At 32.1% G+C, this 16642-nt stretch overlaps 1 protein-coding gene and 2 long non-coding RNA genes across 5 annotated transcripts in view; 2 read left to right on the top strand and 1 right to left on the bottom strand.

Moving 5' to 3' along the window:
* The first annotated feature begins 107 nt into the window (after positions 1–107).
* Positions 108–2433, top strand: LOC112538619 (uncharacterized). The gene is made up of 2 exons (XR_003081857.2): positions 108–964; positions 1076–2433. It is a non-coding gene; the product is annotated as an uncharacterized LOC112538619 (long non-coding RNA).
* Positions 2434–6672: 4239 nt separating this feature from the next.
* The window catches only part of LOC107359795 (uncharacterized), a 30657-nt gene continuing 20687 nt past the window's right edge, over positions 6673–16642 (bottom strand). The window contains exons 3-4 of one of the 2 annotated variants that reach the window (XM_089267473.1): positions 9052–9522; positions 6673–8844 (exon numbers count right to left, since the gene is read on the bottom strand). In XM_089267473.1, the coding sequence (XP_089123599.1) occupies positions 7097–8844; positions 9052–9522 (2219 nt within the window). In that variant the 3' untranslated portion in view covers positions 6673–7096. Of the gene's footprint in view, positions 9523–16642 lie in introns of both variants that reach the window. The other variant, XM_089267472.1, reaches the window with a different exon arrangement.
* Positions 9748–16338, top strand: LOC107359797 (uncharacterized). 2 transcript variants are annotated; one of them, XR_001568158.3, is made up of 4 exons: positions 9748–10091; positions 10172–13822; positions 13971–14229; positions 14327–16338. It is a non-coding gene; the product is annotated as an uncharacterized LOC107359797 (long non-coding RNA). The 2 variants fall into 2 exon arrangements; XR_016198646.1 differs by lacking the exon at positions 10172–13822 and having other exon boundaries at positions 9852–10091; positions 14327–16103.

Genomic DNA, 16642 nt, shown 5'->3' with positions numbered 1-16642 from the left:
AAGTGAGAAATACAATGTACTAGTGACAAAACTAAGCATGACAAGAGACTTCAAAGCGCTTCTTTTAAAAATTATTTTCATCTGTAAAATCTTAATTCCTTTTCATTTCTTGTTTTACATACAATTGTACTCAACTTAACTTGTATTATCAAACCATGATCTAGAATTCAGAATAATTCATTTTCTTTGAGAAAAGTCAGTTCACTTCCATCAATAAATCTTTCATGAATAAATAACAAAGCTAACTCTTGTGATTGCTAGATAAGACTAACAAGTACAAGTGAAAGTCTTATGGTATTCAATTAGTTCAGCAAGTACGCTTTTTAACACTCAAATTAACTGTACATGTAACTGACTTATTTGATTGCAATCATCTGATGATTTCACTGTTCATTTTATTAATGCTAAAATATTACTTGACCTTTCATCATTAAAAATATTTTAATTATTTGCTTGAGTAAATCAAAGTGATACTATTCAATTACAATTGAATGATGAGTCAAAGCTTCATCAAAATGTTGAACATCTTCAATCATTAATAATAGCAATTAGTAAACTGAATAAACAAAAATTCCAATCAATTGGTGAGAAACTGTTTCTCTTGTTTAGTAATTAAGCTTTTAAGCAACTTGATGGAAGTCATGATTGGTGTAGATTGAATTTAACATTGGATTTTCATTTCAATTCAAACCATTGGTTTGAAACAAATAAAATTTTAAGCGTAGATTTAGTGAACAAATAATCCACTAGATGGAGGCACGCTCATCAGTTGTTCAACATCTTATGTCGATTTAACGATGCACAAGATGGCGAATAAAGCCATTAAAGTTAATTGTTTTGTGAAAAAGTAAATGATTTAAGGAAAAGAAACAGCAAGCAAACAAACAATCACAATCTCGATGGACGTTAATCACGATGCAAATCGTTAATGGCTGAATAATGAAAAATTGTCAAGTTAAAAACTGTAAGTAGTCAAGTTTATAACTCAAAATGTTTACCCAAACAAATCTGGTAAGTATTGATACAATTGGTTAAGTAATTGCAATAGATAAAATTATTTTTCTCATTTTTTCAGATATATTATCAAAATGGACTTTTGAATATTGAAAAGCAATTGGCTATCAAGCAAGATGTAGATTAATTAAGATGTTTAACGCTCAATGAATGGACAAACTCTGGCATTACCAAGATTGTTACAGCTGCTTCTTAGATATATCTTATGACCATTGATCATTGAGCATAAACTTGTTCAAGGAATCAATTGATAATCTAACCTTATCGTTTTCAACAAGCTATCAACAAACTAAGTGATTAAAGTTTTAAAATAATCTGGTAACGTAGAAAGGAATCGGAAAAGCAGGAATCACTTATAAAAAACAAGTTGCAGAAAAAGTGAAAAATGAAAACGATAAAGTTGGAGTTGCTAATAGTAAAGATGATTATGATGATGCCAATGATTATCATGATTATGACCATTAAGAAGGAGTTATAAATGATCGACATTTTGGCCTGAATAAATCGAAGTGTTAAAGTTGGCTATAAGTTACTGTTCGTAATATAATGGAGCATTAGATGAGAGCAACAGTGCAAAAGATGTCTTCAAATGATTATCTCTGTTGTTGTTTTTTTCATTTTTTGCCTTTCTTTTTCATCATCATCTTGATTCATCTTCCTTTCCGGTATAACTGAACAGATGAAATGTGATGATCAAGACGAGAAAGATGAGAAAGGCCGAGGAAAAAAAAAGATAGTTGAAGCTCATTTAACGTAAAAATTATGAGACATAAACTCAGTTGTTCAAAGTGATACACATACATAAGGATTATCGAGACTCAGGATTTACCACAGTTTCCTTCATCTTTTTTCATCTTTTCCACTTTTCTTCATTATTATCATCATCAACCTGATCATCATCACCATCACCATCAGTAACATCATGATGATCATCATAATCGTCATAATAATCATCATCATCAACAGACAAACATAAAGCTAAAGCAACACACACACACATTCAACCCATCAAACCATTGGGATCATCATCATTTTTCTTTTCATCCTCATCATCTTTTTTCACTGTTTATGAGCGTAATCGAACTCGAAATAGACAGTAGAAAAGAAAGTGAACGGGAAAAGCTAAATGATGATGGTTATTATGATGATGATGAAGAAGAAAGTAAAAGATGACTTCACGAATACGAATCGCTCAATTATGATCAATTTTCATCATTGCCGTCACTTGATGAGATTGAGTAAAGGCAAACAACAACAAGAATTACAGCCATTTATCTTCTCTTTCTCATTCTCATCCTCATCATCATCATTCTGGGACTTGATATGCTTGTGATGTTACCTTCTTAATAGATATTTATTTATATAATAATAATGATAATGATAATAATATATAAACATGTAAACCTTCATTGGTTTTTATCCAACTTTTGTTCACTTTTTTTTTCTTCTTCTCCTTTCTTCCAACAGTTCAGAGCCTGTGAAGATGAATCTGTGGCTTTCATCATAATATTAACTATCATCATAATAGTGCTCATCATCATCATCGTCAACATCAATAACAACATCAACGGATGCTCAGTTTATACTAACTGTGTTTTATTTTGATTGTCATTGTCGATCAAATAAATTTTAGTTGATGGAGAGTCAAAAGGGATGAGAGAAATGAAATAAAAGTTTTCATTCTCTTCCATCATCACTGTTGATGATGATGAGAGTTATCATTCTGATCCTGTGTTACCATCAACTGATGAAGTAACATGTCATTTTGGGCATTCTCTTTCTTCCATCTCTTCCAAATCATCCTTTGCCTTCACTCACTCACTCACATCTTTTCATTTGGTTGTCAGGTCAACCTATTGATTGAATGAATAGTTCACCAGGAAATTGTCTTTGACTCACTCAGTCACTACTTTTATCTCACTCATTTATTCTGAACCCAGAATCATCATCATCATCATCACAGGGAAACTTTTTTTTTGCGCTCAAAACATTTTCTCAGTAAACATAAAGATAAAGAAAGATAAATGGGGCTATAAGAAATAAGGAGAGATGAAGATGATGAGGATGATGATCAAGAAGGCAACTGAATCATGATGATGAAGGAGGAGGAGGAGGAGGCAAATTGATGCCTTGAGGATTGTCTTGTTTCCCTTTTATTGTCTCATTTTACGCAGAATCAACTTGCAGCATTTCATTTTGTCAATCATAATCTCAAGCTTCACACAATTTTTTTCATCGCCATATTTTGCCAGCTTCAACTTTCCCCTAATCAATGATTTACATTCAATTTTGATTGGAATCGTCTTGGCAGCAATTTTCCCAGATTGAAGGTGCAACCAGAATGGGTTAATCAACATTTTAATTTTTGGTAAAATATTTACATTCTCCTGAAAAGATAACTTGAAGGTAAAAGTTGAATTGAGATTTAATTTGGATTCGTCTTTTTCTTGGTTTCTTGATTAATCTGGTTGAATGTGAAGATGGTGACAATCAGGATAAAGGATTGACAGGTTTTTCAAGAAGGAAGATGTTCTTGATGAGAAGGAAGAAAAGAAAGTGAAAGAAGAGGAAAATCTGGGTTGAAGAAAGAGGGTGAACATTTGATAGACAGAAAGACAGATGAAGAAAGGGAGTGAAAATTTTCTGGATATGAAATGGAGCAATAAAGGGAGGACGAAGAAAAATGATGATGATGATGATGAGAAGCTGAAAATGACACCAAAGCTTGATAATGATTGTTTCCCTTTCTTATGGTTACTTATTTCTCTGTGTTTCTCTGTCTAATTTATGTGTCTTATTTCCTTGTAGGAATGTTTATCGATCAGCCAAAAGAGACGAAAAGATGAGGAAGAAGAAGAAGACATTTCACTGAGTGACAGTTGAACATTGAGTGTTACTGAGAATGATGAGAATGACGAGAATGATGGTGAAGATTAAGAAAGCTAAAATGGCCTTTCCCTGTCTTCATTTGCCATCTGAGTGATGCTTCAATCGTCAGTGTCAAAATGCTACTTTAAAAGGCAACATGGAAAAGTTAACATGAAAATGATGGAAATGGTGAGATGAAGATAAATCTGGTAAAGATGAATATTGAAATAAACATTTGATAAGCTTACAACCTGTTTATCCCAGCAAGATCAAATGGTTATCTTGATCAACAATCCCTGTTATCAGTCCAACTTTTAACTCCCAACCAACCAACTTCACTTTAAATTCAACTTTCATTTTAAACAAACAATTTTGGGTAAAAATTTATCCTCTAATTAACTCACCTTAATGTTATATCTTTTCACCGTTGGTCAAACAAACAAAGGTCAAAATGTGTTGCTTTCAAGTGAACAAAAAGAGATATTTTTTTGCTTCTCATTCGTTGGTTTCATTGATAATGTTTTATATATTTATTTATGCTATTAATCTAATAGTTAGACGTAATCTGATGTTGAAAGTGAAAGTCTAATAAAATAAAAGTTGACATGAAGATTGAGGGAAAAGTTGGGAGGCAAAAAAAGGAGGAAAAATGATGATGACTTGGAAGAGTAAAAAATGTTAGTAAATAAGATTTGATAGGTAAACTGAGCTAAATGGCATTAAGTTTAGTGATGAATGAAGAGGACATTATGCTTAGATGGAAAGTCGTATTTCACGTAAAAAAAATGATATAAAAATAATATATATAATAGCTTTTGGTAGGGCAATGAAGATGAAGAGGAATGATGAACAGTGAAGATGAACAAGATGAAAAGCAAATAAAAATTTAAAAGTCCCGCTCATTACCGTTCTATTTCTCTTCTTCTTCATCATCTCTACTTGCATTGAACCTCCTCCCACCCCCATAAATCATTGATAATAAAAGGCTGATCAACCCATAAAAATAAAAGTTGGCCCAGAAAATGATTGCTGAAACAACTGAGATCCCATATAAATCATGGCCACTGGCCAGACCTTTATGTCGTTCATTTTGCTCTCTCTCCTTTCTCTGTCTCTTTCTTCTTTCTAAATGATGGCAAGAAGAGGATGATAATGATGATGATCAGGAGCAGAATGATGGAAATGATGATCAACCAAACGTCCACTGTTATTCCAGTGGAAATCTCAATTGCAATCCCTTCGACTCTTCAATCATTGGATAACATTTCCTCAAAAACTCGTCAAATGTACTATTTTACTCTTCCTTCCTCTCTTACCTCCTTCTCATCCACCATCATCATCACCATAATTCACCATCATCCTCATCATCCTTATCTTCACCAATCACTCTCTAACTCACTTTCAATCTTCTCATTTCTTATCATTTCTATTATTACTATCCATTTATATCCTCAGTCTAAATGTCTTTTTTTTACTCTCGCCTTTTATAACAGTTTATCCTCTTCTTTATGTGATATTTTATACCCTTTTTTGTCTTCTCTCTCTTTTTTTGCTTCCCTTTATCATTCCCATTCTCATCATTCTGATCATCATCATCTTTATTTTTCTCACTAAAACAACTCTCCTAGGTGAAATAAATATTTGCTTCTTAAAGATAAAGCCATCTTTATCAACCTCCTACTATTATCAGCCATCTTCAAACCCATTTTTTCACCCATTGAAAAAAGCTGATGAAAACATTTCCCTTTCTTTGCCCAACTAATTCTGGTGGAAACCTTTTTGTTTCAACTGCGCTCTCATTCAAATTCACTTTCAATCAATCAAATCAGTTGAAATGAAGAGCCATTAATTTGAGGTTAAACACTGATTTAGACTTAACATTGATTCAAGCTCAACATTTCATCCAAACTCCAACATTGATTTTTATTTCAACCCAAAAATGCAATGGATTTATTGATTTTCAATTTTGTTGCGCTTTTTAGTTTTAGTTTTGGTTTTAGCTTTTTCTTCTTGCTTCTTCTTTGTCATTTAATCCACTTTATTAACTTTGCTTTTCATTTAAGATTAAATTGTTTCCATTTCTGTGTTAATTAGACAATTACTTGGCTTTATTATTAAATTAGATTTAGTTTGTTAATCACTTCAAACCAAGTCCAAACCTTTTCTCTGTTACACTGATCAAAATGATCAACCAAGTTAATCAATCTTTACCATTTTTAGTTTACTCCCTTTAATATCAACCATTTTTATTTTCACTCAACAATCTTTTTTTTACGTTCATTGCTTAATTGGTGAGTAAATTAAAGTTAATTGTTTTGAGTTCATTCAATTTGGACAAAAATGATTAGCAAAAGTTATCATTATTAACTCTTATTTAATTTAACGCAATCAATTGAGAAATGTTTTGACACATTTGGTGATATCAAGTTAATACACAATTTTTACAATGTTTTTGTATGCATAAGAGTCTCAATCTAAATTTTAAACAATTTGTATTTTCAATTGCAAGTTTAATAAGTTTTGTTTGCCAATAATTAAAGTATTCCAAATATAATTTGATTAGATCACAATTGGTCTAATCATCAAATGTGTACTTTTGGGTGAAAGTTTCTTTTGCACAAATCAATCGCTCATTCAATGGAGATTTCATTATATACAGTCTGAGCCCGAATGCATTCAAAACAGAATTAACTTTTCCCGATGTTGATTCAATCAGATGAAGGTCTAAACTAGATACAGTCCTTTGAAGATTTTAACCAAACAAAATGCGATTCCATTTCAGTGTCAATCCAAGCTTAATCATGAACTTTATTTGGAAAAAGGTTTCATTTTAACTGATTATGACCCTTCTTTTTTAATAGAAATTGTTGAGTTCATTATCAATGTTTAGGTTAACACCAAAATTAGATTTAGTTGAATCGATTTGGTTTGGTAACAATCTTTGTACAAAAAATTGCTTAGTCAATTTGTATCAGTTGGTTTAGATGTTCAATATTAAACACATATTAAAACAATTTTATAAGGAAGTCGCAAAAAATGATTGAAACGACGATTGAGTTTTGATGTGTGATGTGACAATAATTTAAATATGCTTTATGATTTTAGAGCTTTGAATCGTTTTTTTGTTTGCTTTTTATTTTAGTATTGATTTATAATTATTTTTCGAGTGTTGTTTAATCAAAAAAAACAAAACCTAAAAGGTGATTAAATCTAATTATTTAATCTTTGATAAGTCTTCAGCCTGAGATCTATCGGAATCAATTGAATCTGGTGTTGATAAACCTGGAGATCGAAGTGATTCAGGGGATACCGGATTTGATCTGTCGGGTGAACCTGCTGACTCCTCTTCTGATCGTTGACGGAATCGGCGTTTTGGTGAAACAGGTCCAACATTGTGCTCATCTTCACTCAATTCTGAAAGTGATTCCCGTTTAATTGTCGATTTCATGTTCGGTAATTTATTTAGTAAAGATGATGATTGGAAGTGAGGCTGAGGTGGTGGTGATGATAATGAGCTGGGTCGATGGTGACGAGAATGATGAGAACGATAAGAAGAACGATGAGAATTTGAGGAATGGTGAGAACGATGGGCTTGAGAATTGTGAGTTCGATGAGATGAAGAGGAAGAACGATTATTATGATTGATTATTGGTGTTCCCGGATTTGAATTGCTCGAATGAACTGATGAAGGACTTGGACTATTACTTGGTTGACTATGTTTATTATTTCGATTATTACTATTGTTGTTGTTGCTTGTATTATTGTTAAATCCTGTTGATGGTGAACCAGTTATTCGAGCAATTGTTTCTTCTAGACGAGAGATCATTGAAGACATTGGAAATGATAAAGATGATGATGATTTGTTTCCTATTCCAGATCCTGATGGTGTCATTGGTACATCATTTCCTGAGGCTCCTGTTGAAGTTGAAGAAGGTGCTGCTCCTGTTGCCGCCGTTGATGCAGCGGCAGCGGCAGCAGCAGCAGCCAATGCAGCCGCTGAGGGTGAGCCAGAAGCTCGAAGAGTTGAACCTGACAGGTGTTGATCAATTTTCTTATTACGATGATGTTTATTATTTGCATTAAGTGTTTCAGATTGCGACTGATGTTGGGAATGATGATCAAATGAACTGTTAGAATCATCACAGGAAGATTCCGAGGAAGATGATAATGAACCATTTTCCCCTCGAGTACCTTGATATGAAGATGATGCTCCAGAAGGAACGGGACTTGTTGATAATCGATCTTTTAATCCATGGAATGAGTATTTTTCTAATTGTTGGGACCAAGATGCAAATGAAGGACCCGAATGATGAGATTCCGAGTGACCGGTAACATTGTTTTGAGATGATGTTGAACCGGAAAGACTTTGCCAGGGAGGGCAAACTTCTTCGTCAATACCAAGTCTCTGAAGGATTCCGGTTGTTTGATTTTTCCTTGACTTTGAATCAAATGATTTTTCAATCAGTTTTTCAATCGACGACAAAAATGAGCCACTGGTGGCTGGCGTTGTTGGTGGTGAATCACCCGAAGATACTAAAGGATCATCTGCTGATCCTTGATGATTTAAACCAAATGAGCCTAAAATTGAACTAGAGGAGAGTTGAACTCCACCTGCAGATGTTTCTGATTTGATTCCCAATCCTTCAGAAGGCAAATTGTCTTTGTCTCTATTATTGGAATTATTAGGATTATTGGCATTCGAGAAAGAACTTGTTGGCACCTTAAGTGATGAGGAGGATAAATTATTAGAAGTAATATTTGCAGGACTTGTGGGTAAGGGTGATGTAGATGATTTTGATAGAGAAGGTGATTTCCTATCAGATGAACTCGATGAAGATGGAAGTGATTTACATATTTTAATGTGAGCGATAAAATTTTTGGCATCCAATTTTTCATTACACTCATCACAGGTAATCATTGATGATGACGATAAACTTGATGATAGCCTTGATCCAGCCGCATCTGTTGGATTGATAATCATTTGATGAGAATGAGAGTGATGATGATTATTAAAATCATTTTTGGCACTACGAGATGATGATTTATTTATTGATGATGGAGAAGATATGGAATGATGAGAAGTAGAAGTAGAAGAGGAAGTAGGGTGAGAGTGCTGATGAGCAGGAGGAGGTGGAGGTGGAGGTGGTAATGAAGGTACAAGAGAGTGACCTGATTGAACTGGTAAAGAAGGACTTTCTGAAGATGCCCTCTCAGAGGATGAACAACGAACTGATGAACCGGGTGAAGAAGGTCCACCTGTGGGTACACTTGGAACCCCTTCTTTACCAACCAATTCCATTCTTTCCAATTCTAAAAGTTTTCTAACAGGTAACGATTTTTTCCGCCTCTCACGAGTTTGCCGACGGCGTCCATGTCCACCTTCGGTCATACTTCGGATTATGTGTTCCTTGTAATGAGCATTTTTAATTATGTGATTAGACAATTCCTTGAGTGAACCAAAAGATTCGTCACAAACTTTACAAGTAAGAACAGCATTAACATGAGCTTGAGCCAATTTATCTTCTGGTGTCTTCCATGAGATTATCTGCTCCTGGCTTATAATATTGGTGTAATGTTGAGTAACCCTCATATGACGAGTCATATCTTCAAGCGTCTTAAATGATTGTCCACACCACATACCTAAGAGATTAAAAAAATAAATTAAATTAACATTTTGTTGGAACATAAGTAAATAAAAACGGTAAACAAACGGATTGTAAACAAAAGTCAAACACTTTGCCGCCAAATAGCTGTTAATTTGCTCCATCTTGCGGAACTAATGGGTTAACCCTTAACCGATCGCATTACTAATTATAACGATAATGAGTCCGATAGATGGAGACTGAACCGGGTAAGCTTCAGTTTTAATGTTAGGCCTGAGTATTTTTACTGGTTTTAGTGACGATCAAAGTGTGATTGATTTTATTAATAATGATTATTATTAGAATCATTTCTGCCTTTACTCTGTTTCAACAATCAATTGTCAACTGATATTAACAATGATAAATCATAATAATAGTGATAATAATATAAATAATCATATTTAATGGAGTTTAATTTTCTATTGAAGTTTATCTTAAGTGTCATTCTTGATTAATGATTATCTTTAAGTTTCTCTTTTTTTTGCTCCTTTAATTTTATTCAACATTTTGTCTTATTGTTAACCAGTGATACTAAAGATAATGATGATCATGATCATCATCATCAAGGTAAATATATTGAACCCATCAATAAAGTCAATTAGATGAACGCTTTACTCTGTTTTGCTTATCTTTGTACTTTACTTAAGTCATTTTAGTTTTTGGTAAAGGCGAGAGAAAGGCAAAGAAGAGTAAAAAACTAACTACTTCGATAAACTACCCAAAAGAAAAAGAAAGAGAATTAGACAGAAGAAAAAAAGAAGATGGGAAAAACTATGAATTACATGATGAGATATACTGATGATAATGATGATGATCATCATCAACATCAACATCTTGATGAGGAACATCAATTTTCCCTTTTCTTTCTTTCACCTCACAAAACAGTTTTACTCACAAGATAAGGATAAAAAAAAGCGAAACTCAGATAATATTCATCCTGCTTTATAAAGATATAACTCACAACTCACTGAGTATTATTCAGACAATCACTATAAATCTAGATTTTTTTTTCTTCTTCTTCACCATCATGATGATCATCATCAACATCATCTTCTGTTTCTTGAAACTAAAAACCTCAATTGGTACAAATGAGTAACATTCTTCTTGTATTATATTGCAAATTCAGTTGAAGAGTACGATGAGCCTATCAAGAGGCTCATCATCATCATCATACCCTTTAAGAAAGTTTCAAATGAATATGATAAGATGAATACAAATATATATATTAATGTTTAAAGATAAATTCATGTTAAAATATCCAAAGTAATTTTATTTAATAGTATTAAGGGTAAAAAAAGGAAACCTTTTTTCACCCAAACTTTCGTTGTTAACTGGTAAAAATTGAATAAATTAATGATTAGAGTTGCAAGTTTTTCCAATTTAACTGAGTTATTACAATATTGCATACTGCAATTGATTAATCCAACATTCAGGTAAATTCAGAAGCAAGATGAAAAGACTGATGGAAATGATGAAAATGATGAAAAGATGAAGATGAACCCAAAAAAAGTAGGTGAAAAAAGTGATTAGAAAAAGGAAAGTTAATCATTTTTTTGCCTTCTCCTCTAAGGTTGACAATGTTATGTATTTGGATTTGATGTATTATATTGTTTTTATTTTGAAGGTAATTTGTTTGACAGGGAAAGGTAATCATAACGAAGACAGGTGAAGATGAGAATCATTTTGTTGATGATTCTTTGGATAGGAAGATAACAAAACTTGTTAGTAAAGAGAAAAGAAAGAGAAAGATAAAGATGAAGATAAAGCCCTGAAGCAAATCAATTACAAAGCCAAGTTTTTTCCTACATTTGAGAGTAAAAATTACTAAACATGAAAAATGATGATGAAAGATGATGAAGAAGATGAGAAAGAAAGAAAGAGAGAGAGAAAGTGAGGTTCGTCAGGGATGGATACATAATTACGGTTGAGTAAAAGATGAAGACAGAAGATGAAAAATCATCCCGAAGGATCATTTGACCCGCTAATGGTTTTTAGCTAAAGATATCATCATCTTCATGTAGATCATCATTTCTCTTCATCCTCTCTCTCCCTCTCTTACAAGAATTATGACAAACCTTTACAACAAATTTATGGAACAATCATAAATTTTAACTTCAAGTTGGCAGCATTTTTTTTCTTGTTCAAAAAAACACGCATACTTTTGATTGAATGATGATGATGATGATGATAAAGTGAGGGAACATCGTTTTAATAAAGAGACGCTAATACCAATCGATGGAAGACGAGAGAGAGAGAGACTTTTCTTCGCCGATATTTGAGATGAAAAGTTGAGCAGATAATTTATTAGGTTTGGTTTGCTCCTTTGCTCTGATATAAAAAGTTAAGCTTAGCCCATTGATTCAAAAAAAAGGAGCCAAAGCAAGGCCAATCTTTATCCAAAGTAATAATGATTGTAATAATAATAAAAATAATGATAATCTTTCACCCTCCCTGAGAAAGAAAGGAAAGTAAGAGAAGATTGTTTTTTTCTCTTTCTTCTATTGGCCTTTTCATCCAAATGTTAACATTTTGCTTTCAGTTGTAACACCAGAAGTAACTCATAAAATACATACACTTTACCATCTTCATTTTCATCTTCTTTTCGTCTTCCTTTTCTCCTGTCATTGCCAATGGTTAACTCATAAATTTTGATATTTTTTTGTGTATATCTTCAGTCCACTATTTGTCTTCCTTATCATCATACCATACATAACGGACTAAATCGTTATATAAGGTAGGAACCGTTTTTAACCAGAAAATGTTTTTTGCCTTCAACTTGACGCTTCATGATGAGAGTCAAGGTAATAAACAATGGCTTTGTAAAGACGAGCAAGATGGTAAAGATGAAGAGGAAGAAGAAGATGAAATGAGAAAGAAAATCTCTTTTTTCTCTGTCTATTTTTTCCTCTCTCTCTCTCTCCTTTTCTCGTCCTGTCAAGACATAAATCACTGATTGACTGTAATGGCCGATGGTCAATCCTATTTTTATTAACCTGTATTAACAAGGAAAGCAAAGCCAAAAGATTTGATTCCATTATTATTATCATTATTATTACACTGATTTATGTTTTTACTTTGAGCTGATTCAAGATTTGAGAAAGCAAATGAAAAGGTTAACCTTAAATTTAAGGTTCCACTTTTTGGGTTTCTTTACCTTTTTTTTACCCAAACAAAGGTAACATTGAATAATAGAAGACCAAAATCTGAATCATTTCCTATTATCATATTAATCTTGAAGAAATATTTCAACTTCCGAATGTTTTATTATTATTAAAAATAGCCTTTCTTGTGTTTTCATTATTACAGGTAAAAATTATCTCACGGTTATATTGTACCTTTTTTTCATGTATAAAATGTGTGTGTGTGTGTTTGGGTTTACAGGCTTGGTTAACATGATAAACGAAACAACATTAATCTTTGAAACAAAAAAATCGTTTCGTTGCTATTATTTATTATTATTAATTTAATATTTATTATTAATATTATATCATGATTATCAATATCATTTTCAAGGATAACGAGGGGATGAAGGGGGAATCAAGAATTAGCCTGAGGTTAATAAAATCTGATCATGAGTAGGAATTGTTTTGTTTGTTCATTAACAAACATGTTGTTGCTGCTGTTGTTGAGGATGATGATGATGAACATAGTTAATCAATGTTAAGTTAACAGTTTATCAATTTACTAATACATAAGAATAATAATTGACTTGAAAGTTGCTCTTTTTTCCACTGTAAATGTAATATTATTAGATAATAATGATGATATTATTATTATTATTATTAAACAGCTCAAGGTTAACAACAAACATCTTTTTTCCTCTAATAAATCATGATCGCTCTAGTGCGTTCAACTGTCAAATAATCAACCAATCAACTTTCATTTTGCATTATTATTTAGATTAACAATTTTTTGTTTCCTTTGCTGGTTAATTGCAAACGATTTTTTGTCACTTGCACTTCATTTCAAGCCATTTACCTGTAAGGTTAATTACTTGTAAGAACATTTTAACCTTGTTCTAATTATTTTATCGAAAGATACTTTTAATCGGTTCAATTAAATATTGACAATTTAACAATAATTTTGGCTAAATTTAATTCAAATTGATTTTCCCTCTTCTTTTCAATTTATTACTTAACCAGTTTCTGGTTGTCAATGCAACCAGATCAGCTGACTTTTTCCCTCCTAATTATGGAAGCGTGATTGCGCTTCTTATTGTCTAATTTTAATTTTAATTTAATGTTAATGTTAATTTAGTTTTTTGCTTGTTTGTTAACTGTTGCTTTGTCTTTGAAAAGGTAAGATATTTTGTTTCCTAACATGACAATCAGACACTGTCTTATGTCAGTCTTATTCAGTCAACGATTATTTCATCTCCAATGTGTCAATTGATCAATTAATTTTTTTCTGCATATTTATCTTTTATTACCTGTCCTGTGTTCAAAGTGTCATTATAAATTAGCATCAAGGAGCAATGGGAAGATGAAATGATGGTCTAGTTCTATGCGTTCATCTTGGTGGCTTTTGTAAATAAACTTTCGATGCATTTCTCATCGTCATCATTCTTGGCCTTTCTGGTTTTGAAGCTTTTTACTGTTTGCTTGTCTCTATTTCTGTGGCCTTTTTGATCAACTAAAATGTTAATGTTACTGAAGTATAATTGAAAATAAATTTTCACAAAGGTACAGTCGATCGTAAATAAAAGGTCAGTCAGTCTTAATCTGTCTTTTCCATCATCCTCGTCTTCATCTTCCCTTTGTCTCACCAATTCTTTTTCGTCTTTCTCTTCCTTCTTTCTCTAGAGTTAACTGTTAAAAGGAAACCATTAATTGCATCGAGTTGGCAGTTATTTGACAGTTTCTCATCAAAATGATCAACAAAATCAGTCAAAATTTACGATATTAACCTTCTTCGTCATCATTTTCATCTTCTGTTATTCCTCTTCACCATCATAATCACCATCATCTTCATCATTCTTTCTCCCTCTCTTCTATGGTCCTTCTCTTGTCAATATTTATTATTGAAACTGGCAAATGAAGAATCATGTTGATATAATTACGAGGAAAAAGGCAATATTGTACATTAACTGTGTCACTTTGATTTCATCTTATTCTAAATCAAATCAATGGTTCACAAAATCAAATCTATTTCAGGCAATTATTCAAAACATTCAAACACATTATATTACTTGGAACCAAGGCTATTGAAAACAAAAAATCAAGCAAGCAAATAAACAAATTAGATCATTAAACGGAGAAAGCATAAGCCCTAGACTGGATTAAATTTAATGAAGCTGGTTAATTCCTGATTAGTGGATAACAAAATTACAATGATTACCGTGTTCATTCCAATCAATAAGTTAATAATAATTGAAATCAATTTGACAATTATAAACAGATCACTAGCTGTTATTAATACCTTAAAATTGATTGAAAAGATAATCACATCAGATCAAGCTTCAACTCTTTTTCAGTTTGATATTTTCAATATCAGGCAAGAAAAGAGGAAGCAAAGTGTTTCTTGTTGGCTGTTGGAACTTTTTTTGTTTCAATTTTCTTCTTTCACCAAATCTATCTTCAATCCTGACAGGTAACAACATGATTATTACAAGCAGTAATAGTGGGAGCTGAATATAAGTTAACTGTGATGATACAATGATGATTGAAGAAGAGGATGGATTCACATGCAACAAATCAATTCAATAAAGATCCAAGACTAAATCAAAAATGGCTTCAAGTTACCTTTTGATGTTTACCAAGCATAAAAGACAAATCAGTTAAATCACTGAAATAAATCAACATTTGTCAGCAGCAAATATTCAAAAAAAAAGTTCCAGTCAATATAAATTACAATTTACTGTCCATCTAAATCAATCTTTTCAACTCATCAAGCAAGATTCATAATCATCATAACCATCTTGAGGATCATATTCAACAGCAGATGAAATGAAACCAACAAAAAAATACTGCACACAAAGATCAATGTTAATTAATGGAGACAAACAAACAAACATAATCACTGGTTCAGTGACTGTAATTGTTGCTGGTTATATTTTTTTTGTTTTTTTCTTGTTTCTTTTTTTTCGCTGTTTTGGTACAGTCAGTTGTAATAAAACAAAACAGCAAAAAAAACCATCAATAAGGTGTAATAATAATGCCCTAGGTGAGTCTATAATTAAGCGTGATTAGCTTGAAATAAAAATAAATCACAATCATCTTCAAGGTAAACGTCTTTTGTCTGATTTTTAACCTGTCAAGTTTACAAGAGAGTGAAGGTAAAAGATGTTGAAGATGTATCATCACTTAACCTGCTCAAGAATAAAAGTCTGTCAGTTGTTCAACTATCTTCATCACCATCATCATCATCAGCAACATCATCTTTCAAGTTTTGTTTTAAAAAATGAAAGAAACGAAACGATAATTTATCAAAAATTCATTTTTCTCTGTAAATCATTTTTTACCTTTTTGTTCCCCAACCTTTTTTTTCCAAGCAAAAATGTCGCAAATCAAACTGGTTAATGTTAATTGTACATACAACTGAAATTATTTCACCAGATCCAATGAAACCATTTAATTACCAGAGTCAATTATTTCAATCAATAATGGAAAGAGTAACATTCTTGCAACTAACGTAAACAACTAATGATGGTTATCCTTTCATCTCATCATTATTGATGATAATTTTTCCTCCTCCTTCATCCATTCATTGGTGAAAATTAAACTTGTGAAAGGATAAGTTATTGCACTATTCCTTGATTGGTGTATATAAATTTTGACAAAAATCAAATTAAAAGTGAGCTAAAAAATTACTCTTAATTATATGCGAGTGAGAAGAGGAGAGTTGATTTAATGATGATGATGATGAGGATGAAAAAATAAATAACAAAGTTGCACGAATCAGTCGGGAGTCAATATAAATGTGATAGTGAGAAAATATCTCATAATTTTCACTCCCAGTTCATTCCAAGTCTTTTATGTATTAGCTTTACTGGAAGTGAAACATTACCGGTGATTTATATCTGCAGGGCTCATTTACTTTCTTTACAGGGAAACACACAGTGAATGTACACAGAGAATGATGATGATGATGATGAGAAGGATGATAATGATGGTGAAGTT

The sequence above is a fragment of the Tetranychus urticae genome, chromosome 2 (genome assembly GCF_039701765.1).
Source record: "Tetranychus urticae isolate SD_2017Ah chromosome 2, NJAU_TeUrti_SD_1.0, whole genome shotgun sequence".
Taxonomy (NCBI): Eukaryota; Metazoa; Arthropoda; class Arachnida; order Trombidiformes; family Tetranychidae; genus Tetranychus; species Tetranychus urticae.
The sequence above is the reverse complement of the archived record's forward strand: the minus strand, read 5'-3'. Positions and strand labels throughout refer to the sequence as shown.